This window comes from Sminthopsis crassicaudata, chromosome 2, assembly GCF_048593235.1.
Source record: "Sminthopsis crassicaudata isolate SCR6 chromosome 2, ASM4859323v1, whole genome shotgun sequence".
Lineage (NCBI taxonomy): Eukaryota > Metazoa > Chordata > Mammalia > Dasyuromorphia > Dasyuridae > Sminthopsis > Sminthopsis crassicaudata.
The window spans coordinates 291353494-291380722 of NC_133618.1; the positions used below are offsets into that span (position 1 = coordinate 291353494).

Genomic DNA, 27229 nt, shown 5'->3' on the forward strand with positions numbered 1-27229 from the left:
TGAGTGGATGCTCATCAGTAGGAGAATGGTTAAATAAGTTATGGTATATGGATGTTATGGAATATTATTTTTCTATAAGAAATGATCAGGAGGATGATTTCAGAAAGTCCTAGAGAGACTTACATAACCTGATGCTAACTGAAGTAAGTAGCACCAAGAGAACATCGTACACAACTATAAGAAGATTATACAGGGATCAATTCTGATGAACATGGCTCTTATAATCATCAAGGTGATTCAAGCAAGTTCCAATGATCTTGTGCTGAAAAGAGCCATCTGCACCCAGAGAAAGGACTAGGGGAATGGGTGTGGATCACAACATAGTATTTTTTCTTTTTTGTTGTTCTTTGCTTGCATTTTGTTTTCTTTCTCATTTTTCCTTTTTTCATCTGATTTTTCTTGTGCAGCATGATATTTGTGGAAATATTTATAGAAGAATTGCACATTATTAACATATATTGGAATATTTGCTGTCTAGGGGAGGGAGGGAGAGAAAGAAGGAGAAAAAAAATTTGGAACACAGGGTTTTACAAGGGTGAATGTCAAAAACTATATGTGTGTGTTGAAAATAAAAGGTTTTATTTTTTAAAAATACTTTCCTTTTTGTCCGCCTAGAGAGCTACTTGTTAAACATTTACCAATATCTCACTAAACTAAGGAGTGTTCTCTAAGATCCTATTTAGCTCTAAATCTGTGTTCCTCTCAGAACTTCCTGCTTTCATAGTCTAGTTTTGAGATCTCATTTTGTGATCCGTTAGAATAAATATCAGATGTTCTATATGCTAAGGTCATATGACTTAAATCTATTTATTGGATTGATTCTTGACTAATTTTATTTGTAAGTTCCCAAGTTCTCAATAGTTTCTTTCCTAGGACCCATAAATACTCCTCTTAAAGTACCACAGCTAAACAAGAACCCAGTGAGGAAGCCTTTGGATAACATAAGGGTCCAAAATTTTAAATACTTGGGTGCATGAGAGGGAATGGAATTTGCTCATTGAATGAAATTTTTTTGTTCAGTGGTTTTTCAATTATGTCTGACTTTTGATGATCCCATTTGAGGTTTTTCTTAGCAAAGACACAAGAGAAGTTGTCATTTCCTTCTCTAGCTCATTTTATAGATGAGAAAACTGAGTCAAAGAAGGTGAGATGACTTACTCAAGATCATACAACTAATAAGTATCTAAGGCTTGATTTGAAGTTAGGAAGACTCATCTGCCTGACTCCAGGCCAAGCATTCTATCCACTGTATCACCTAGCTGGGTTCAAAAATGGAATGAGATTTCTTATGAGGTAGTATTATTTGGAGGTAATCAAGTCTACGTATTAAAAATATTGAGTAGGAGATTCTATTTAGATACAGATTGGAAGAAACCTTCCAGGTTCCTTTCAGTTCTGGTGTTTGTGGTTTGCTACATATTCACTGCTGTAGAATGGTTTTAAAACCATTTTAAAAAACAAAAGCAAAACAATGTCATTTGCCCTTTATGCTTGTTTACAATATTCTAGTGCATTTAACATTTTTGTTTGTTTTTTAGCACAAACTTAGATTAGAGATATAGGTAAAAAACCAATAACAGACTTTAAAAGCTGAAACTTGGGAACTAGCTAGCTTCTTGAAGAGAGACACCAGAGTGATGATGGCAATGTGTAGATCTGAACCTTCAAGTTGGCAAACATTTATTACTACATTTAAGGTACTATTCTTTGAGGAGCAATTGGAGATATTTAGCCTAGACAAGAGAGTTGGGAGGAATTTAGTCAATATCTTCAAGTAAAAGACAAATCATATGAACAAAACTTGTCTTGCTCAGTTCACATGTAAAAAGGATTAGCTTTATTCCACTTGGTCTCAATAGGCAGAACTAGCAGTGACCCCTAGAAGCTAGAAGAAGTGGATTTCAGTTCAACAGAAGGAAAAATCATGCTCACAGTTCAAGTAATTCCAACGTGAAATAGGCTAAATTCATGAGATAACATGCAACAAAAGCAATCATAAGCATTTATAGTACTTTGAGGACAGCTATATAGTAGATATAGTAAATAGAATGCTGGGCCTGAGTGCATACCTAGCCTCAATACTAACTAACTGTGTGACTCTGGGCGAGCTACTTACTCCTGTCTGCCTCAGTTTCCACGTCTGTAAAATGAACCGGAGAAGGAAATGGCAAATGACTCCACTATTTTTGCCAAGAAAACCCCAAATGGAATTTCGTAACTAAAAATAGTACTTCAAGGTTTACAAAATGCTTTAAATATATTATCTGATTTTTGCCATAGCTTTTGTTATATTATTATACCTATTTCACAGGCAAGGAAAATGTCATAGGTTAGTAACAATCTAAGAAAGTATTTGGATCTATATTTTCTAGATTTCCATTTTAAAATTCCATCTACCATGTCATGTCCATCCTTCATCCATAATGAACTCTCCATCCCTGAAAGTGTTTAGCCACAAGTTGACAAATGGGTGATCCTGTGTTGAGAACATTATAGAAGTAGGGAGGGTTCAAATCAGATTTTTCTAGGCCTTTTCCCCCTTCAAGATGCCATGATACTATGCGTTCAAGTCTAGAGGACTCAGTTTATCTTTTCATATACAAGAGAGTACAAACTGCAGCTCAATGTATTGTGGTTATCCTAGCATTAATAACTGAGCTTTTAAATACAATAAAGATTTAAAGGCCACAAAAGACTTATTTATTCAGTATATGTATAGTCCACTTCTACTAATCCCAGTCTTGGATACTGGAGTACTGACTAATAAGATATCAGGGAACTTTTCCAGGAGAACTATTACATCATCTGTGTACAGCAATGCTATTTACACAGAGTGGGAGAAGGAAGTCCTTGAAACTATATTACAAAGTATACACCCACATTCTCAATACAGTCTTCACCAAATTACTTTGTAGCTTATTAGAGCTGATCCACTGAAAATATTCTCAAGTTAGGATGGTGTATCCAAGCAAAGAAGAAATGGGTCACTATCCCTTCAGAAAAAATGTTGACAAATGCAGATTCAGCCTTCATATCAATGGAAAAGATTCATGGATCACAGAGCTAGAACTGGAAGGGATGACCTTCAGAGGCTATTTCGAAAACCATCCTCAATGAGGAATTTAAGACCCCAAAAGTTGTATAATTTGCCCAAGGTGATACATGAATATTAGAGAAGGGCAGCTAAGTGATACAGTGGATAGGGCACCTGACCTGGAGAACTCATCTTTGTGATTTCAAATCTAGCCTTTGACACTTAGTAACTGTATAACCCTGAAGCAAGTCATTAACATTTTGCCTCAGTTTGCTCATCGGTAAAATGGGCTGGAGAAGGAAATGGCATACTGCTCCAGTATCTTTGCCAAGAAAACTCCAAATGGGTCAGACATAAGTTTTTTTTTTTTAATCACTAAATAATAACTCAGAAGAAATGCTTTTTCTGTTGTGCTCCAATGCTTCCAACTGGACCTCTATGGCAGTCTGAACCTATAATCCAAATTGAAAAAAAATAAAAAATGAAGAATAGGCTTTCTGATATCCAGCCCTTTGATAAAGCTCATGCTGAGTTTTGTTTCATTTATTGTTCTCCTACATCAGAGGATACATACAAGGAAAAGTCAGAGACAGAGAGTAGGAGAAGAGAGAATGGATAGAGAAAGAAAGAAGGGAGAGAAAGAGAAGGAGAGTGAGAGGAGAAGAGAGGAAAAGAAAGAGGAAAGAGGGAGAAAGAGAAAAAGAGAGGGAGAAAAAGTGAGAGAGAGGGGGCAAAAAAAGAAAAGAGGGAGAGATAATGAGAGAAAGAGAGTCAGGGAGTGTAAAGGAGAGAGAAGGAGAGAGAAAGATAAAAAAGGAAAGAAGGAAGAAGGAAAGAAAGAAAAAGGGGGAAAGGGGAAAGAGAGAAAGAGGGAATAAAAGAAAGAGAAGGCAATGAGCAGGAAAGAGAAATAAAAAGAGGAAGAGGGGAAGGAAGAAGGAGAAAAAAGAGGGATAGGGGAGAGAAAAAGAGGAAGGGGAGAGGGAAAAAGAGAAAGAAAGAGAAGAGGAAAAGGAGAGAGAGGAGAAATAAAAGAGGGAAAGTGACAAAGGGAGAGAAAAAAAGAGAGAAAGGAAGAAAAAGGAGAGAGGAGGGGAAAGAGGAAAAGAAAAAAGGGGGAGAGTGAAAGAGAGAAACAAGGTAAAGAGGAGAGAGAGAGTCAGAGACAGAGCCAAAAAGACAGAAATGAAACAGAATTCTCCAATAAGGAAACTCCTACCAACTGGTGTTCACCTCTCTTAGATTTTCCTTAAAAGCTTTGAAAGGTTAAATGAAAACTTGCTCAAAGTCACCAATATGTATCAGAAACAGAACCTGAGCCTATTCTATCCCTCTCTACCATGCTGCCTCTATCATGGTGTACTTGCAAAGATATTCTTTAAATCTGCTCCTGATCATCAGAACCCTGGAACCAGGAGGGACCTCTAAAATCATCTCACCTCACGATCTCCTAAATCCTGTGACTCTAACCTCCATCCTAACAGCTTCCCAACTCTCCCATTCCCTCAGACTAACTACTCTAGAGAGACACCCTAATGGAGAGATGAATCTGGAATTAGGATGGATTTGAATCCTTTGCTAATATCAAATATCTATTTAATCATGAGCAAGTTATTTAACTTCCCTGAGCCTCAGTTTCCTTATCTGTAAAATAGGAATAGCAATTCCCCACAGCAGTTACCTCATAGATTATTATGAAGTTCAAATGGTCTGACATATAAAGGGAAAACTAACAGGGAAAAGGCAAGGAAGAAAGCTAGAAGAAGCTTCTTCGTCCACCCCAGGTGGGGAAAGAGAAGCAAAGACTTTATTTTAGGCCAAAACACAGACTATTCATCAAATGATAAGAAAACTAATATGTAAATGTAACAATATTATTCTGTTTTTAATTTTGTTGGGACTTCGGAAAGAATCTATCAGGGAAGTAACAAAAATGGGCTCAATCTCTTTAGAACCCCTAACCCTAAATGGCTTAGTCCTCATTTAGCCATATGAAGAGTTCCAATCTAGGTTAATATTCTGAGGTGTGTTTTGCTTTGACTCTAAGTGAAAAATAATCTTCTAGGTTGAAATAAAACAATCTTAAAACTGTGGATCTGGTAATTTTTCAGTCTGGAGACTAAGAAGGAAAGGAGGAAACAAGCATCAATTAAGCACCTACTATGTGCCAGGCTCTATGTGAAGCATTTACAAATAATATCTCATCTGAATCTCCCAACAGCCCTGGGAGCCAGGTGCTATTTTTATCCCCATTTTACAGTTAAAGAAACTGAGGCAGTAGTCAAGTGTCTTGACTAGTAATCAAATATTCAGGTGTCTGAGGTTAGATTTGAACACTCTTTCTTGACTCTATGTCTAACACTCTACTATCTAGGGAGAGGGCAATGAAAGAAATGGTGTTAGCTCAGGGTATTAGATTTTCTATCAAAGAATTTGGATTTGAATTCTGCCTCTATCACTTATTTTACTTGATTTATTTTGGACAAATTACTTCCTTCCTCTGAACTTCCATTTATTTCTCTATTACATGAAGGAGTTGCACTAGAATATCAGGACTTCTTTATTTTAGATCCCAAGTATTCTAAAGGAGAGATTTCAGGGCATCCATGAAATTGAATGGGAAAAAATTACATTTTAATTTTTATTAACCTCTAAGGGCTTTTTTTGGGGGGGTCTTTTTACTGTCATGGAACCCCTTTGGTAGTCTAATGAAGTTATGGAAATCTTTTCAGTGTAATGTTTTTAAAAGCATAAAGTAAAAGATGACAAAAGAATCCAAAAACTGGTGAAAATAAAGATGTAATTTTTCCATCCATATTTATGGGTTTTCCTGAAATCTATCTTGAACTCCAGGTTAGGAATCCTTGTTCTAACTAAACTTTAGCATTTCCTTCATTTAAAAATATTATTCATATAAGGGATCCATAGGTTCATCAAACTGCATTATACATATAAAGAAATGTTAAACATATAAAATTTATTCTATTTAAGAAAGACTTAACCTATAGATTCCCTTCACCAATTCTAAACAGCAAATCATCTATAACTATTTTTCACTCAATTTAATTCAATAACATTTTATTTTAAATGACTATGTGCCAGTTACAAGCTGTGATAACTGAAAAGTTATTAAGACTTTTCAGGTTCAAACAACTAATATAATTTATTCAAGAGGCAGATCTTGCACTCAGGACTTTGAACTCAGTGGAATGTATACCTACATCTTGATATCAGGGAAGATTCTAATTTGGTTTTAGTATTCCCAGGACTTAACATAGTGACTGGCACATAGTAGAAATTTAATGTTTGTTGAATTGAATTTAAATGTAAAATAGGCATTACAGTACCTTCCTACCTCCCCCCCCCCTTACTTATCATAAGAAAACCACTACAGAAATGTGAACTAAGAAATATCTTCCTGACTCCATGGCTGGCTCTCATTTACATCAGTTAGTCTCTCATATCCAAAGTTAAAAGCATTCTAAAGACAAATGAAAATTCGCTCCTGGATTAGCCAGCATTTTAGACAATCCACATCATTCATTCCACCACCAGCATCTTTTGCATAGATAATTGAAAACTAGCCATATAAAATAATTCCCATTTCTACAATACTTTATAAGCATCTTCCTCAAAATAGTCTTTTAGAGTAAGCAATGTTTTATTCTCCATGTTCAAATGAAGAAACTGAGGCTGTTAAAATTTTATCATTTACCATGGATATACAACTCCTACATGTTAGAGCCTGGATTCCACCTCCTTGACTTCAAATCCAGCAGATTTTCCACTGCTTCATATTGCCTCCTTTTGCTTGGCCAAACTCTTGGCTGACAAGATAGGGTTCTGTTGTTTAATCACCCCCTCCTTCTTTTATCCTTCCACTACTTCCCCAAGTCCTCATTCCCACCCAACCCCTGCCCTCCACATGCACACAATTTTCCATTCACTTACCTGGTCCATGGATAAAAATGGGCAGGTGGCCTGTTGGAGCGATTGGCTGCAGCTGTTTCTCTTGCTGCTGTCCGAGCTTTCTGACAGCCTGGGACAGCTGGCTGCCCAGGGGAGCCGTCAGTCAGGCTCTGCTCGATGGCCATTTGGATAAGCTCATCCTCACTCATACTGCTATACAGACTGTACTCTTCATGTCCAATAGTTCTCTGGGTCCTCGGTGTAGTGATCTCCGTAGCCATCCTCCCCCAATCTGTTATCATAGGGAGAAAAAAGAGTTCAGTGAGGAGGTAAAGAACATGAAACTCTTGAAAAACTTTGTGAGAAATTAAAGTATCTTAATTGCTAGAGTAGTTTCTGCAGGGGCCTTGCGAGAATTAGCTAAAAGACAATAATTTCAACTGCAGGAGACAATATCTTTACAACTAAAATAAAAAGTTTCAAGCTCATTCTATTTATAAGGCCCCATAAGAGGTTCAAAAGAGAATATAGGAATATGTAAGACACTCCATGACTTCAAGATTCTTACAGAGCAGGAGAATGGACATTGTATAAATAACTACAGAGTTGTGTGTTATAGTAGAAAGTGAAAAAAGGTGAGTACTAGAGGTAACTAAATGATGGAGGGGATACAGAATACCCGGCCCAGAGTCAGGAAGGTATGAGTTCAAATCCAACATTAGATGCTATCTGTCTGACTATGGGCAAATCATCTAACCTCTTGGTTTGCTTCAGTTTTCAAATCTATAAAATGGGAATAATGACAATAGTACTTACTTCCCAGAGTGATTGTAAGGATCAAATGAGACCATATTTGTAAAGTAATTGGCACATAGTTTACAAGTGCTAATTATTTATTATTTTAATTACTGAATTCAAATATGAGTCTAACATTTATTAGCTGTGTCACTTTTTCTTCCTCAGGCTTCAGTTTCCTTATCTGTGAAATGGGAACAATAATTAATACTTGAGTAATGTTACCTTAGAGGATTGTTATGAGTAAATCATTTAAAAACTTTAAAAAATTATAAAAAATGTAAGTTAGATGATATTATTGAGACAAAGTGCCTCCCTTTAAAGGCACTGCAGTCTAGAGGCAGACATGAAACATGAATACAGATAACTACAGAAGAGGTAGCTTAGTGTAATTATATCCAAAATTTTGAAAGGTAAGATCTCAACCTTTTCAAGCTAGAAGGGATCAGATCTCCCCCATATTTTACTAAAAAAAATTTTTTAAACTGCCATTTGAATGTGCCATCCCCTCAAGCTATGAACCTGCATTTTTCTTTCCTTTCATAGTCTCAAACTCCCAGAAAAGGCATCTATTTTTATTATTTCCACATTCCCACCTCCTATTGCTCAGTCCCTTATAATCTGGCCCAACCATTTGGCTGAAACTTCTCTTTTCAAGGTTATCGACTATCACTTAGTTGCAAAAGCTAATGGTCTGGTCACAGGTTTTATCCTTCTAGATTTTCCTTTAAGTTTTGACCACTTACTCCTTGGGGCATCCTCTTCCCTTGGCTCCTATGATACTTCTCTCTCTTGATTCTTTTTATCTGACCACCTCTTTCCTAGATTCCTTTGCTGAATTATCATCCATTTCCCATCCTCCAACTCCCCAAACCCCAACTAAGGGTTCGTGTTGGTCTTTTTTTCCTTGCTATATTTTCTCTCTTAATGATCTCATCAGTTCCTATGGTTTCAGGCACCATATCTATGCATGCAATTGCCAAATCTATATATTTAGCCTAGATCTGTCTTCTAAGGCCCAATCCAATGTTACCAATTGCCTGCTGGACACTGCTTATATGAGGAAGTATTGTGGTCAAGTGTTCTTATAGACCAGCAATACCTAAATTCAATCCCAGGCAAGGCACTTAAGTGGAATCTTGATTTCCTGAAGTGTAAATGAATCAGTTACAATCCATGTTCTCTAAGGTCCTTTTTAAATCTATCTTTTTAAATCTTTTTAATCTATGATCTTATGACCTCAAATATAATATATCCAAAACAATCCACCCACCCTACTCCCCAACAAAGACATTAGAGCTAAAACTTGTCCCTCCTCCAAAATTCTCTATCTATTGAGGCAATCACCATCCTTTCAGTTACTTAAGTATGTTAACTTCAAAGTCATTCCTGATTCTTCACTCTCTCTAATTTCTTACTTCCATGTCTTGTCAGTTTTATTTCCACAATATTTAAATCTCACCAGGCAACTAGTGGTGCAATGCAATGGATAAAATGCTGGGCTGGGAGTTAGGAAGATCTAAGTTCAAAGTCAGCCTCAGATAACTAGCTGTGTGACTCTGGGCAAAGCACTTAACTACTAGTGCCTCAGTTTCCTTAACAATAAACTTAAAAACAGTACCTACTTTCACAAGGTTGTTGTGAGAATTAAATAAGATAGCAGTCCTAAAGTACTTAACACAGAAATATAGGAGGTACTTTATAAATGCTTATTTCCTTCCCTTTCTCCACCTACCACTATCTTCTACCCTAAACCTGGGCTACTGCAATGAATATTGCAATGATATTCCTCCCCAAAGAATTAAATACAACTATGTCATTCACTTGCTCAAGAAACTCCCTATTGTATCTAAAAAAAAATTACAATCATTTCAAGCCCTTGATGGTTTAGTTTCAGCTTCACTTTATAGACATTTCACATTAATCTGCTACGTGCATTCTGAGTTCCAGACAAAGAACCTCTTTGTTATTCCCTGATTTTTGCATTTTATCTGTCACTTACAGACTGTCTCCTATGCCTATGGCACATTTCTCTTCCAGTTCAGCCTTTTAGATAACCCTCTTCTTGGCTCCACTCAGGTGCTACCTCCCACAGGAATTTTTCCCTGATTTCTCTCCTGGCCCAGTTGTTGGACACCTATTTTTTCCAATATCTTGCGCTTGCTTATAATTGTAAATGCAGTATCTCCTAGTAGAATATAAGTTCCTTAAGAGAAAGGACTTCCTAAGATGTCAATTTTAAGCCCTTAAAACAGCTATAACTTATAGGATATCCTGTATTACATTTTATTTATTTGGAAGGAACTATATTACCAGAATCCAGCAATCTTTCACCTAGGTGCTTGATATATGTTTGCTGAATGGAATTAACTCATCTAGTCTACACTTTTCACATTATGGAAAAGTTGAAATGATTGCCCAAGTCTTAAAGGTAGCAATGGTAAGGAATCCAGGGCTCAAATCTAGTTCTAATACATTAGGTACTTGGACAACTTTCTCAAATTTTCTGTTTTCTCATCTATAAAATGGGGATAGTAATAATTGTACCAGTAGTTTGAAAATATTAAGGCACTATTAAAAGGTACAGTAGTAATATAGCACATGTGTCCAAAGGACTTTAAAATGCACAGAGATTTTTGGGACATTCTATAACAGTGGTCCTCAAACTTTTTAAACAGGGGGACAGTGAACTGTCCCCCAGACTGTGGGAGGGCCGGACTATCATAAAAACAAAAACTCACACTCTGTTCTCCATCCTCAGCCTATTTGCTATAACCCAGACAGCTGCATAAATGTCCTCAGCCCTCAGCATCTGGCCCTTGGGCCATAGTTTGAGAACCCCTGCTCTATATGATACAATTAATCAATGGACAAGAATTTATTTGTTGTTATTTAGTCTTTTTTATGTCCTATACAATTCTTTGTGACCCCTTTTGGAGTTTTCTTGACAAAGGTACTGGGTTAGTTTGCCATTTTCTTCCCAAGTCATTTTACAGATGAGGAAACTGAGGCAAACAGCTAAGTGACCTGCCCAGGATCTTATAACTAGTGTCTGACTCTCCATCAAGTGACCACTATATGCTAGGTACTATTCTATGCAATGGGGATACAAAGTTAAATAAAAACAAATTTCAGTACTCAAGAGCGCGCATATATATATATATACACACACACACACACACACACACACATATATATATATATATATATATATATATATATATATATATATATATATATATATATATATATATATATAATCTTCCAGGATAATTAGAGAAGGAAAATACTGGAAGTAGGGAAGATAAGCAAAGGCTCTAGGGAGAAAGAGGCACTTGAAATATACCAAAGGCATTTACCTATAAGGTAGAGGTGAGAAAAGAAGTATCTTCCAGATCTGTAGAATGACCAATGCTATAGGAGATAGAATATATGTGAAAACTAGGGAGAAGGTAAAATTAGCTGTACTTTAGAGTATCATAAGAGAGAAAAAGTACCTTAAAAGAAGTATAAACAAAATGGGAAGGTGGAAGAAAATCTTACTCTCCAGGAAAAGCTTCATGGAAGATTGTAAAAGCAGAATTAGGATTCTAAGTGGAGACAGTATTGCATGAGCAAAAATGCAGCAGGAAAGCAGAGTCTGAGTGTCCTGATTGAAGTTCAGGACTTTCTTCTTTCAGGTCCAGAACTTTATGTTGCTACCTAATTGCTTAGTATAGATGGGTTACCAACTTTATACTCAATTCTGAGCTAAGGACTACAGAAGTTTAATAATAACATCTCACATTTCTACACTACAGTAGCCCTTGTAAAATGATATAAAGGGCTTTGGTATATTTTGGAAGATTTTCTCATTTTTCTTGGCTCAAAAAGTCTTCACTAAAGAAACAGGAATATGCATGGGGTACCCCCTAGTATGCCGAAAACAACTACCCATATAAAAGCACAAAGTTCACAACATTGGAGGTTTATTAAAGGGAGGAAACCTAAATAGGAAACCTAGAATGTATAGTCATGCATTAGTGAATAACCAACATCTATGTGGTATCTTGTTTACAAAGCAAGATGATTTTATATTATATATATATATATACATATATACAGAACAATACATATATATTTTATATATTTACACACACATATATTCACACAGCTATACACATAATATATTTGTTGTTATTGTTCAGTCATTTTTGAGTCATGCCCAATTTCTCATGACCCCATTTGAGTTTGTTTTTTTGGCAAAGTTACTGGAGTGCTTTGCTGTTTTCTACTCTCGTATTACAGTTAACAAAACTGAGGTAAACAGGGTTAAGTGACTTGTCAAGAGTCTTATAGCTATTTAGTGTCTACGGTTAGATTTGAACTCAGAAAGATGAGGCTTCCTGACTTCAGACCCAGCACTCTATCCCCATACCTACCTAGCTAGCAAATTTTATATACATACATATATATATATGTGTGTGTGTGTATATATACATATATATATATATATCCATTTAGTATATGTTATATACTTATCACATATACATATAATATATGTACACAATCTTATATTTATGCACATTATATATATAGATGTATATACATATATGTGTATGTACATTATCATACATGTATGTGTGTGTATATAATCTCATTTGGCTCTTGCCTCAACCTTACAAAGTAAGTGCTAAAGGTATTCCCACTTCCATTCATAGATGCTTCAAATCAAGTCCACAAATGCTCAGACTCCCCTCATCCCAACTCCTCCTGTTTGCTCTACAAACACTGTGTTATTTTTTCACTCACTCTCCTGGGGAATTCCTAGACCATAACATCCATTAGACCAGTAACTCATGGTATAGTGGATAGGGGATAGGTTTAGAGTGAAGAAGACTTGAGTTCAAATCCTTCTTCAGATACTTCTTGTATGATCCTGGGTAAGTTATTTAACTTACTGGAGAAAGAAATTGGCAAACTATTCTAGTATCTTTGCCAAGAAAATCCTAAATGAGTCACAAAGAATCAGATACAATCATAACAACTAAACAACAATAATCACCTCGGTTTCCACATCTGGAAAATGGGGATTATATCAGTACATAAGTTTTTGTAAGGGTCAAATGAAATATTTGTAAAGTACTGTGCAGATCCTAAAATACCATATAAATTCTCACTATTAGTCTTTCCCTTTTAGAATATAAACTTTTTGGGAACAGGAAATAACACACTTCTGTACCTGTATCTCTAGTGCTTAGCACAGTACTTGGCATACAGTAAGAAACTAATAAATACTTTTTCATTCTTTCATTAATAGGGAAACTGAGGCTCAGGTGTATTAAAGGATTCAGAGCTAGTTTGTGGCAGAATTGACCCTCTTATGTATTTATGATGTTTTGGAAAGATAAAATATAGAATCATGAAAATAAGATGTTACCTGATAGCTGAGCCAGCAACCAGTGAAGAGTGCCTCTAGTTCTGATCCTATATCTTCACCAAAAGAGGTTTTCCTTCCCTTTTTCTCCCTTCCCTTTCCTTCATGATTTAAGCCTTATTCTGTGACCAGCTCTATACTTAGTCCTATAGGAGAGCACAGGTCAAAACAAGAGACTTAATCTCCACCCTTAATGAGCTTAAACTCTAAGTGGGGAATGAATTGCACACATAAGAAGGGGGAAAAAAAAATCACAAAACAATTAAAAGGAATTTTGGAAAGAAAGAATAAACAAATCTAGAGAATAGAAGTCAATGTTTTTAAAAAGTAGACCTCTCTTTACTCCTTATAATACCATTCATCTATTCTCCCAGATTCTAACCAAACACATACAAAGGCATATATAAGTCACTGGCCTGATTTTTCAATTTTGTTTATTATAATTATTATAAGGATTAGTATAATTATATATAATTATCATAAGGATTCAGTAATGTCAGCTTTAATCTCAGCCCATTTTTATTCAGTCACCTAAGAAATAGATCTCCAACTGAAGAAGCCCCTCCCTCCCCTTTTCATACTACTATCACCACCACTACCATGACCACCACCTCACACACGTACAATACAGTCAGTCCAACAGCTTTCAGGGTATTACTTGCTATGCCTTGGAGTGATTATGGTGATACCATATCCTAATTATATAACTAGAAAATTAGAATCACAGAATATTAGAGCTTGAAAAGACCTTAAAATATAGAATGTTAATACTGGAAAGGACCATGAAATATAGGTTAGAGAACTTTCAACAATAGAATATTATATCTAGGAAAGATTTTAAATGTTATTTGTCAAATTTCCTCATTTCACAGACACAAATAGGTTCAAAGAGGAGGCTTAATTCACCAAAATCTCAGAATGTGTTGGCAAAGAGTTAACATTTTCCCAGAACTAATGGCAAAGGTGAACAAATATCCTCAATCAATGAATCACAGACTCAAAAAGGAACCCTAAAGATCATAGGACCATAGAAGTAAAGAGATCTTAAAGGCACTCATGTCAAATATCATTTTATAGGTAAACAAAGTGAGCATCATAAAAATATATTGTTCAGAGATACACAAAGAGTAAGCTGAGGAGGAAAAAACTAGTCTCAGAAAGAAAGAATAGTGAATTAGAAGTCAAGAATGTCAAAAGGAACAGCTAGACAGTCCAATGGATAGAGTACCAGTCCCGGAGTCAGAAATATTCATTTTTCTGTAAGTCACTTAACCCTGCTTGCCTCAGTTTACTTACCTGTAAAAATGATCTGGAAAAGGAAATGGCAAATCACTCCAGTATCTTTGTCAATAAAACCCCAAATGGAGTCACAACTGAAATGACTGAACAACAATAAGGTGTTAAAAGGCCCAGATGACCTGGACTTGAGTCACAATGCTGCTACTAGCAATGTGATCATAACACAAATCACTTCAATTGTTTTGGTTTTCAGTTTATCTGAAAAATTGAGGCAGTAAAGTCTCTCTAAATCTCCCCCCTCTTCCTGTACCCCGCAAATACTAGCTATCTAGCTGAGCCTCTCTGTGGAGTCTCTCCCCAGAGTGCCCTGATCTCACAGCTGTTCTACCCTAGGGCAGCAGGGGAAAAAAATGTATCAACAGACTCCATGGAGAAAGTGACCCTGTAGAAGAGTGGATTGTGATGAATAATGAATATTTCTCAAGTAAACACACCAAGGCTTTTCTATACATAATAATACCCCAGGGAGACTAGAGAGGGAGAAATTGCATCTTAAGGGGGGAAAAATACAGGCCCAGATGGGATGAGGTTTATGTGGAAGGCCTGACTAAACATGATTGGGAGATAGGAGAGGGGAAGAGTGGTGTCAGGGGGCTTGGGGGGCCCTAGCTGCCTCCAAATTGAGCAGCCTATCCTGCAGCTGCTCTCCTCGTATCATCTCCTCATGGAACAGTCTGCTCTCCTTCCCCGCACCCTGGGAGAGAAATGTCCTGTTGCCAGTGGGCAGCACTTAATGTAATGGGCTGTTTTTTTGGCACAGAATGATAACGACAAAAGAGAACTCCATTAAGTTCATGGGAAAGTAACTCTCTAAAGTGCTGACCATATGGACCCAGCCTTTCAGTGCCCACACTGACCCTTTCTGCTTTCTCTGTCTCCCCTCATCACCTGCTGATGGTGGCAGGGTCAATCTTACTCCTTACTACTCAGCTGAGTGTAGTCTATGGGGAGGGAATCTTGGGGCAACAGGAAACCATGTCACTGTTCCCTCAAAAATCTTCCACAATCTGATCGTTGGGGTCTGCAATTCCACTCCATTATTGTTGTTATTGTTCATGTGTAGCCAACTCTCCGTGATCCTGTTTGGTATTTTCTTGGCAAAGATACTAGAATGGCTTGCCATTTTCTTCTCCAGGGGATTAAGCAAAGATTAAATGACTTGCCCAGTGTCATATGGCTATTAAGGGTTGGAACTCAGGTCTTCCTGACTGGAAATCTAGAGTTCTATTCACTGAACCACCTAGATGCCTCCTAAATAATTCCTGTAGAATAGGAAGAGTATGTAAAATAGAATAGTAGAATAATCAATACCTTTGAGTTTAAGATATTGACCCCTACTACAAGTCCTGATTAGCAAAAGGAATGGGGGTGGAAGAGGTCACACATAAAGCATGTTCAGTTATTTATACTCTGGGGGGAGGTTAACAGGGAATAGGCTTAAGATACAATAGAAAAAGATCTAGTTTTGCCACATTTAGTAAGTATGTAATGTTAGGTAAGTTACTTTGAATCTCCAGACTTTAGTCTGAAACTGAACTATAGATCAGTGGTTCTCAAAGTATAGTCTGAAATCCCCCTATCAGGGAAGCCAAAACCATTTTCTTAATAATACTGAGGTTTTAAAATTTTTCTAATATAATAAAAATCAAAACCTAAAATAAAGTTCTTTGAGGGGACTTCAATATTTGTAGGGGTGCAAGAGGATCCAAGTGCAAAAAGTTCAAGAACCAAAAAATTTGATTATCTCTGGTGAAGGCTCCCTTCCAGCTTTGACATTCTGACATTGTATATCATCAGATCTGGCAGCATTGGATAAGGACTATCATGTCCCTTTGGGTATGTGGATGTCGTCTCTTACATTGCAATTTGATCTAATATTATGTTTGAATTGTGAAAAGGATAAATTTTTAAATATAGATGCTTCTCCTAAGGAGAGGGAATGAGTACTGGCCTGGCATTCTAGTCTTAGGCTGTCCTAGTGGGGTTAGAAGTATGTTTCACTGCTTAGCAACTGGAGATGTGATAATATGGAATAAAGGGACTGACAAAGGGGTTTTCTCTAAATGGAGATATTTGACTATAGTCTGAATCAGAGATATCAAACACATGGCCTTATTCTCCCACAAAACTTCTGAGTAAGCCCAAATCAGAATAAATTGTAACTAGGAAATTTTTCACAAAATACAATAAAACACAGATTATGTTAATATATGGTTTTCTTATATCCCTTTTTTCAACTTAATAGTATTTTATTTATTTCCAATTACATGTAAAGATAGTTTTCAACATTTATTTTTGTAAGACTTTAAGTTTCAAATTTTTGTTCCCTTCTCCTTTCCTTCCCCCCTCCCCACTCCAACACAGCAAGTTATCTAATATAGGTTATTCATGTACAATCAGGTTAAATTGACTTCCAATATGTAATACACAAGGATCCTTATATGTGGTTTTGTGGGGGTTGTTCAGTTGTTTTTCAGTTATGTCTGACTGTTCATGACCCTAATTGGGGTTTTCTTGGCAAAGATTCTAGAATAGCGTGCCATTTCCTTCTCCAGCTCATTTTACAGAAAAGGAAACTGAGACAAACAGGGTTAAGTGACTTTCACAGGGTCACACAGTTAGAAAGTGTCTGAGACCAGATATGAATTCAGGAAGATGAGACTTCCTGGCTCCAGGCCTGCTGTTCTATCCATTATCAAACACTTAGCTGCCTTAAACCAAATGATCTCTGAAGTCTTTCCTCAGCCAAGACTAAAAAAATATCAAAATTAGATCATTGCACTTTAAAATTTCCTCCCAATTCTAAATCCCAAGATTTAATTTGTTCTTTCTCCCACACCTACAAAATAAAGAATAAAAGTTTTGAATTCTGCTCTTCTCCTCTGCTACTTTTAAAAAATTTGTCATGAGATGATATTTCATTAACATAGGGTACTCCCAGTGAGGAAATTTCCTCCACCAATGACGATCAGCAAGTAAACTTTGTTATTGTTTGTCCTTCATTTTTGAAGAGGACCTATAATATCATAAAATGACAACTTGACTTGTGTGTGAATTGGAATTTATTTAGATAGAGTTTCACAAAGCCTCATTCTCTTTTCCAGAGGCATTGAAGTCTAGTGGCAAGATGCTCAGGATGTAGTGGATGACAATAAATTGCAGAAAAAGTGCTGAACTTCCTTGGTAAATAGTTTTCCCCCTTTGAGAGATCCCCATACTATAGAAATCAAAGGTACAGTCCCTTTGGATTTTTAACTAGAACTGGAAAGAAAGCAGTCTTAACAGAGGGGCTGAAACATTAAGGCAGGATGTGTGAGAGGGGAATCTTGATCTCAGAGTCTTTTTTTTAAAGATCCTTCTCACATTAAGATGAGTTATCCAGGGCTAATCCTAGGATTGAGAGTCCCTGCCAATGGGACTGTGGCCAAAGACTGTCATATTTACAGGCTGGCAGCAGGGTTGGAAGATTTTATGTGAGGATTTTTTTGTCTTTTTTTTTTCCCTCACATGAATACATTCATTGGATTTAGAGCCGAAGGGGACCTTACAGATCATCTCTTCCAGACTCCTCATTTTAGAAAGAAGGAAACTGAGGCAGAGGTTAACAGAACTGGCCCTCAAACACTTCTAATTCTCCCTCCCAAAGGCCTGTAGGGATGGAGACACATGAGATTTCCCCTGAGGAAACCTACTCATTTTCAGGGATGAGAAAGGAAAATAAGTGGCCAAGCAAGCCAGAAAAATCTGCCTAGCGTAGTGGTCCACAGATCATGGGAATTTTCCTGACCTCAATTGTAGAGCAAATATCTAGGCCCCATACCTCAGTTCTATTGAGGCTCCACAAGCCTACCCAGGAAGCTCAGTGGAGCTTTCAGCCAGAGGGCTGAATGTGAAAGGAAGTCAGTCTACTTGGATTCCCTCCAGCCTGGTTTGTTTACCACAAGACTAGAGGGCCTATAATAGGATGTCAATCTGGAAGAGAGTATTGTAGAGAGAGAGTAGAGTATATTAAGTGTCTAAATTAAGGCCAACATTCTCAAGAAGTCCTGGGAGGGGGAGAGGACCAAGTCCAAGAAATAATAATAACTCACATTTATATAAGTACTTGCCTCACAAGGTAAGCAGGATAATTATTATTCATTCTCATTTTATAAATGAAAAAAATGAGACTTAGAGAGTTCGTGACTTGCTTAGGAAGTAGGGAAGGGGGAACTTCAGATCTAAAAACTGATAGAGACCTTAGTGGTTATCTAATTCAACTTCCTCGTTTGCAAATTAGGAAAATGACACCCAGGGAGGTTGTGATTTTCGCAAGGTCATAGAGGAAAAATTTAAACTCAGGTGTTATAAGTCCAAGTTATAAGAGTTGGTATCATGCTGCCTCCCATAAACCCTAGGCTTGTCCCAGGCAGAGATATTTAGCCATTCTATTGATAAGAATGTGAAGGTAAATCTGTGGAGTTTGAATGAGGGGGTGGAAAAGGTGATGAATTGGAGGTCTTCCTAAAAGGTTCAGAGCCTACCTCTGGCCTTTGATGTATCATCTTAGGCAAGTCACATTATGTTATCTCTTTTTGCCCTCAGTTTCCTTATCTGTCACCTAAAGCTATGGTACTAGATGCCCTTGAAAGGCCCTTTCTGAATCGAAGTTCAAGATTTCATCCCCAAGACAAATTTCCCCTCTCCAAATTTATAATTACTCAAGCTAAATGTGCAGAAGATAAAGGAATCACACACACACACACACACACACACACACACACACACACACACACACACACTAGCTACTAAGCTAAAGGTGAAGAAGGAGGTAAGTGAATTTTTCTCTCCCTCTCCTAGCCTCTCCTTATCTCTCCCTGTCTCTCCCTATTTCTCTGTCTCTCTCTTCCTGTCTCTCTCTCCCTCTCTGTCTCTCTGGTTCTCCCCCCCCCCTCTCTCTCTCTCTCTCACACACACACACACACACACACACACACACACAAACACACATAAGGGAACACACACATAAACACTTCTCAATTACTCAATTCAAAGATGAAAAGGGAGGATGTAAAGGAACAGAGGATCATCACCTAGATTAGAGGATTCTTTTGATAGAAGGTAAACTGGACCAGGAACCAAAACATCCATTCCTAATCCCACTCCCCATCTCCTCTACTTGCCTTGATTAGATTCCCTTCTCTGAGCATGAAGTACCTCTTCTGGAAGCTTAAGAGGTTGAAGCAGATGTTATTGTTTCCTTTCAGCTCTGATATTCTGAAAGATTTAGGCTGCAAACAACCTAGGATATGATCCTGTGCACCAGTCCCCAACCCCCACTTTCATTTTACAAATGAGAAAACTGAAACCCAAAAAGAGTAGCTGATTTACTCAGGATCATATGGGTAGTAAATAATAGAAGCAGGAAAATTAGGTATTCTGGAACAGGAGGCAAGAAGACTTGGATTCAAATTTGGCCTCGGAAGAGTACTAGCTGTGTGACCCTGGACAAGTCACTTATTCCTGTTTGCCTCAGTTTCCTCATCTCCAAATTGAACTGAAGAAGGAAATGGCAAACCACTCCAGTATCTCTACCAAGAAAATTCAAATGAAAGTCACAAAGACTCAAACACAACTGAACAAAAACAATAGAGGCAAGATTTGAATCCAGGTTCTCTAAGTCAAAATCTATCAATCTCTCCAGAGCACCTTATTTAATATTCCCCTTCTTTCTCCTCTCTTTTCTTTCCTCCTACCTTCCCTTTCCCCACCTTTTACAGTTGATCATCATTACAGCACTATTGTTATTGTATACAGTGTTCTCCAGTTCTGCATTTTTCACTTTGCATCAGTTCATCTTAGTTTTCCCAGGTTTATCTGAACCTATCCATTTCTCTTAGCACAATAGTATTCTACTCCATTCATATACTGTAAACTTATTCAGCCATTCCCCACCACCTGATAGACATCCCCTTAATTTCTAATTCTTTGCCAATAAAAAAAAAAAAAAACAGAAACTCTGGAAGCTCTTACTCTTTGTGATGATAAATCAGGCTAACTTTTGTTTTGATTCTTACCTGGCCCTTAGTCATTGGATAGACTTGACCTCAGACAAAGATTTTAATTTAGAAAGGCCACTGCCAGTCATCTTGATCTTTGTCTTCTTGTTGAACTTTGATGAGTGAAGGAGAGAATGAGGCTGATGACTTTATGCAATTCCACCACACTTAAATTCAATCTGTGCAAAATCTAGACAGCAACCTGGCAAAAGAGCCTAAAAGTATTCGGGGCATGCACTTTGCTGAGGAAAAGATCATCGTCAAAAGATAAACAACAATTCTTCCCACCTGTACCTTTCAAAAAAAAAAAGTACTTTCATTGAGTTTGATCTTAGCTAAATTGACTGATTAAAGTAAAAGACTCTAACCTGTGAATGAATAACAAATTTCATCTTAACGTTAAAAATAAATTTGCCATAAGATGGTAGAATGCATTAGTATCTGGCTCCTTAAGTTTTCTTGCCTATTTAGTCAACTCTATATGATCCCCATCTGCCTCAAACCCAACCCCGACCCTGGTCAAAAAGCTATGAATTTATTCTATTGGGGAATAAAATAATGTAAGAAGCACTCTTTAGTAGCTCATAGCAGAGACCACCCACTCATCCACACCTTTGCAAAAGACTTTGCTTCTTCCTGAGCTAAGCAAAAACAGTTATCTTCCTGAGGATGGAATGCAACTACTTAATATAGCATTCAAGACTCTCCATAATCTGGACCCATCTCCATTAATCTTAATCATTCTAAATTTCAGCCTAATTGGACTATTATTTGTTAATTACATACATCTCATTGTTTTCTCTGCCTAGATGACTTCAAAGGTACCTTCCAGCTCTAATAACAATAGCTGGCATTTATATAATATTTCAAGGTTTGCAAAATGCTTCACAAATAATACCCTATTTTATGCTCACAATAATATCTAATTTTACATGATATATATTGCAATTATTACAATAATTATTACAATAATATGTAATAATACTCTAGCAAGTAGGTGCTATTATTATTTCATTTTAGAGATGGGGAAAATGAGACAAAGGTTACGTGATTTGCCTGGGGAGGGGAGTCATAAAGTAAGTATCTGTAGCTATATTTTAACTCATTGCTTCCTGATTTTAAGAAGGATACTATCCACTGTACCACCCAGCTGCCTAACTGTATGCTCCTTTGTTCACCACAGTGAATCTCCATCTCCACCTATGGAACTTCTGACCAGCTTTGGAAGTTCACCTTGAATACCATCTCTTCCAAGAAGCCTATTTTGATTCAATTCAACTTAATAAATGTTTATAAAGTATCTTCTGTGTGAAAGACATTAATTATGTCAACACTGATGGGACAATAATGGTGAAACAAAATAATTCCTGCTCTCAAAACTACTAGGGACATATATACATAAGTATCAAAATACTAAAAAGAGGGTGGGGTACTAATAACTAAGAGCATCAGGAAAGGCAGCCTCTAGGAAATGGCACTTGTGCTGAGTTCTGTAGGCAGTTAGGAATTCTATGAGCCAGAGGCAAAGAAAGAGAATATTATAAATTTTTAAAATATGGGACAAATTGTCAAACAGAGATAGGAGAAGAAAAGTTTTAGTTAGCAGTCCAGTTTGATTAGAATGAAGTGTGAGAGGGAGAAAGATGAAATAAGACTAGAAATATGTTAGTTCCTGATTGCGGAAAACTTTAAATGACACATGGGGATATTGGCTTCCTTTTATATTGTTCAGTCACGTATAATCCTTTGTGACTCCATTTTTGGGGAAGGGGAGTTCTTGGCAAAAATACTGGAGTGGTTTACCATTTCCTTCTTCAGCTCGAATCTTGCCTAGGAGATTATAAACATCTCAAAATAAAAATAATGGCTCACTTATTCTTAGATATCACTAAGCATCTTTTCACTATGCCCTACACATGGTAAGAATTCTAAATGAAATGAATTTAAGCAAGGCAGAGCCTCGCTTGGCTTGGCTGGAGTCAGGAAGACTTGAATTCAAAATTCAGCCTCAAACTCTTATTAGCTATGTGATGCTGAGCAAGTCACTTAACCTTGTCTATCTCAGTTTTTTTATCTGTAAAATGAGCTGCAGTAAAATGAACTAGTCCCGTGTCTTTGCAAAGAAAACCCCAAATGGAATCACAAAGAATTGGACATGATTGAACAACCTATGACTAGGCATTACAGTAGGTACAAATACATTAGTCCTTGACATTAAAGTGCAGTATATTAGAAAAAAACCTAAAGTGGGAATCAGTTGACCAGCCATTTAATCCTGGGTTAACATTATAAGTCAAGCCTTAGTTTCGTCATCTTTAAAATGAAGTTTTTAAAATAATAATTTCTTTAACTTTGGGGAGACAAGACAAAACATAGGAAACAAATAAAGAATGTAAGTCATATAATAATCATAAAAAGTTAAAATTGGAATGGATATCATCAGTTGGAGAATGGCTAAGTAAGTTATGGTATATGAATGTTGTGGAATATTATTGTATTATAAGAAACAATTAGCAGGATGATTTCAGAAAGGCTGAAGAAACCTACATGAACTGATGATAAGTGAAGTGAGTAGAACCAAGACAAGAAGATTATGGGATGATCTATTCTGATGGACGTGGCTCTTTTCAACAATGAGGTGATTCAGGACAATTCCAATAGACTTGTAATAGAGAGAGCCATCTGCACCCAGAGAAAGGACTGTGGGGACTGAATGTGAATCACAACATAGTATTTTCATCTTTTTTGTTGTTGTTTGCTTGCTTTTTGTTTTCTTTCTTATTTTTCCTTTATGACCTGACTTTTATTGTGCAGCATAATTGTGGAAATATGTATAGAATAATTTCACTTTTTTTTTTTTTTTTTTGCTGAGATAGTTGGGATTAAGTGACTTGCCCAGGGTCACACAGCTAGGAATTGTTAAGTGTCTAAGATCAGATTTGAACTCAGGTTCTCCTGACTTCAGAGCTGGTGTTCTATCCACTGCACCACCTAGATGCCCCAGAATTGTACATATTCAACATATATTGGATTACTTACTGTCTGGGGGGGGGACTGGGGGGAGGGAAAGAGAAAAAAATTGAAACACAGGGTTTTGCAAGGATGAATATTGAAAACTATCTTTGCATGTATTTTGAAAATAAAAGCTATTGTTTTTTTTTTTAATTTTTAAAGTTAAAACTGTCTAGAACTATTGTGGAATATACCTGAATCATGTAATTTAGAAAAGTGGCAGGGAGGACTACACCAGTCAGCTAGTCCAACCTGTGTCCAAAAAGAATCTCTGTTACAATATCCCTGATGGTCATTCAACCAGAAAATGATCTCTTTATATCTAGTAGTAGGAATGGAACTGTTATTGATGTTGAGTCACTTTGTATTGTGTTTAACTTTTTGTGACCCTATTTGGGCTTTTCTTGACAGAGATACTAGAGTGTCTTGCATTTCTTTCTCCAGCTCATTTTACAGATGAGAAAACTGAGGCAAATTGGATGAAGTGACTAGCTTTGGATCACATAGCTAGTAAGTATCTGAAATTAGATTTGAACTCAGAAAGATAAGTCTTCCTGACTCTAGAATTGGTTCTCTCTCCATTACACTTCTTAGCTGCCCTTTTCTTCCTAATACTGGCCAACAATTTAATTTACTCTCATGCATGTGTGGGATAAATGGGGGAATGGAAGAGGCTCAAAAAAAAAGAGAGAGCAAAGTGTTCAATGCCAGGAGAGGGATAGGACGAGTGGGCATGAGCAAGAATCAGTTCCAGAGGTAATGTGGTATAGCAGGAAAACTACTGAATTTTAGTTGATGAGTTCTCATCTAGACTCTCTTCTTTGCATGACATTGGTCAAATCACATAAGCTCCCTTTATCTCAATTTCTTCATCTATACAATGAGAACTTCGGGGTAGTGAACCTTCACATTCTCTTCCAAGTCATAATCTATAATCACATGTCTCTTCAGAGAAACAACAGACTTCCAGACCCTTTGGGGGGTCTTGTCTATTAGGAGGATTAGCTAAGGAAGTGATAGCACCCAGAGCTAATTGTCTAATTAAAAACAACAACAAAAACAACTTACATCTTTGCCCTTGAGTTACCTTTGGTTCTGGAGGACTTGACCATTAACGGGTAAAAGCGTCTAAAAGTATAAATGGTATGCATTTTAAAGGTTGATTCTGGGGAAGAACTGCAAGATGTGGGATGGTGACTAGGAAATTCAATCTGGGAGGAGTAGAGTAGAAGTGGGAGAATGCAAATGGGAAGTAGAAAGGGACCAAAACACTCCCACACCCTACCCTACCCTACCTTACCTTACCTATAGAGCTTGCTCTGGAAGGCTGCAAAATGCCCTCACTAACAGGGACATTTCACCCCTAGGGAGACCCCATGAACTATTACACACTTCAAAAACCATGCCTTGGGACAGCCTGGCTATCTTTACCAGGGGGGTAAAGTTTCTACAGTTGGGCAGAAGTGTGTGTATATTGTATGTGCAGCTGTGTGCATGCGTGCCTGCCTGGAGTCAGGAATCTAGTCTCAGATTCTTACTAACCATGTGTTCCATAAAAAGAAATAGAAAAGAAAATGGCAAATCTGCTTCAGTATCTTTAATGGGGTCACAAATAATCTGAATATAATTGAAACGACTGAAAAACAATACATGTGGGTCGGGGTATGTGTGGTTGTATGGATTTGTATGTTTTCATGTACATGTGGATCTCTGTATTGGAGTACAGGTATGTAAAGACTTTGAACAGGCTGTCTCCCTCTACTAGAATATTTTTTCTCATCACCTTCTTTTAGTTCTATCTCTCTTCCTTCAGTATTCCACTATCTACTGAAGTGCCTTTCCCAGTTCCTCCAACAACTTCCTTACCACTGTCACTTTACTTTCCACTTTCTATTTATTTTGTATGTATATGTTTATTTACATATTGTCTCCTCCTTTAGAATGTATGCTTCTGAAGGCAAGGATTATTTTTTTTTGTATTCCCAACATTTAGCACATGGGATATGATAATATGCACATTATAAATGACTGAGTGATCAAATAATTGTATATATGTGTGTTTGAGTATATGTCTGTCTATGTTTGAAGGATAAAAGCTGAGGATAGAATTCAAATAATCTTACAACAGTATTTCTTTATTTGTTCTCTATCATTTTTTTCCTCTCCTCAATGATGGAACAATGAAAATCCTCAAAAGGAGGCCATCAGGGTGAGAATTAACATGTAAGTTAATAGAGAGGACTTCGTGTGACTTTTCAAGTGGACATAAGACAAAAGATGTCTTTCAAGAACTAATAGCCCCAAACTTTATATGTAGAAAATTAGCTTCATATATATTACCATTACTAGATATAGTAGACATGGCATGTTTACATCCATTTTACAGATAGAGAAGTTGAGATGCAAAGAAATTAATCAATTTGACCAAGGTCACTTGTCATGAAAGTCCTGACAGGGCTCATTTCTTGGAAGCAATTCAGATTTTGATCATTAAATGACAAAGCCTAAGGGACTTTGATCTCCCCCTGCCAGACCTGGCCCTGTCTTTATTTTGGCGGCGGCTGGCCATTACAGCTGCTGGCAAAAATAACACTGTAATTCTCAGCACCCTTAGACTCCCTCAGGATGATGACACATGGGAATCACATGAGGCACTGGAATGAAATCCTGGCAACCTCCTGACTTAGTCCTTTTAAATGTCAATAATATATTCACAGGTTGCCGTGGGGTAGAAATGGAGTATTATTTTTCCTAATCCAACTGGTTGGATATTGTTCAAATCATCCCCAAATGGTCAACAATCCCTAAGTGGATTGGAGAGAATGATAACATTCTATTCCCCAGGACCCCTTGTCCTCCCTCTTGTCCTCTCCTCCCATCTCCATCCAAATTCTATCTATCCTTCAAGGTTCAGTTCAAGTCTTACCTACTCAATAAAAATCTTCCTATCCAATCCTGTTACAAAATACTACTCTACTATTATTACTGACTGTACTGCATCAGAATCATAGAATATTAGAACACACAAGGTGAAAAGACATCACATGGAAAGAAACCTTGAAACATAGAATGTTAGAATGCATGAACATTAAAGCTAAAAAGGACTACTGGGGGTTCTTAACTTAGGGTTCAGAGATCCCTAAGTCATCCATAGATATATTTCAAGATATCTGTGATGATATTGCAAATTTTTAAAAAATACACCTTTGTTTTTATTCTTAGTTTGCATTGTAATTCTATGGATTTTATTTTATGCATTGAAAACCAAGATTCCAAGAAAGGATCCATAAGCTTTAACAGCCTCAAAATGTGTCCATGGCACAGGAAAAGGTTAAGAACTCCTATGTCCTTCTAATCCCTTCATTTCAAAGATGAAGAAACAAAGATCCAGATAAGACCAAAGTTAACCCACTTAGGTGTGTGGTAACTTTGGTGGTGTCAGAGCTGGGATGAATCAATTAATGAATGACTAACCCACTAATGGTGTTCTCACTCCCAACATTGTACCCTTTCCCCTAAATTGTCTCATTCTTTGAAGAACCAGATGGTATCATACTTGCCCACTTTCCACAGAATTTTCCAAAAAATTGCATGGCTAGTTCCCTAGAAGAAAGCCTGATATGGTACAAAAGACCCTGGCCCAGGAACTGGGAGACCCAAGTTCTAGTCCCAACACTGCTGTTACTTGTTAGCTGAGTGATCTTGGAGAAGTCACGTCATCACTCA

General features: G+C 37.0%; 1 protein-coding gene across 4 annotated transcripts in view; it reads right to left on the bottom strand.

Moving 5' to 3' along the window:
* The window catches only part of ASB2 (ankyrin repeat and SOCS box containing 2), a 259403-nt gene that overhangs the window by 38716 nt on the left and 193458 nt on the right, over positions 1 to 27229 (bottom strand). For 2 of the 4 annotated variants that reach the window (XM_074289702.1, XM_074289700.1), the window contains one exon: positions 6986 to 7235. In XM_074289702.1, the coding sequence (XP_074145803.1) occupies positions 6986 to 7224 (239 nt within the window). In that variant the 5' untranslated portion in view covers positions 7225 to 7235. Of the gene's footprint in view, positions 1 to 6985; positions 7236 to 13157; positions 13183 to 14450; positions 14467 to 27229 lie in introns of those variants that run through there. The other 2 variants (XM_074289699.1, XM_074289701.1) reach the window with 2 other exon arrangements.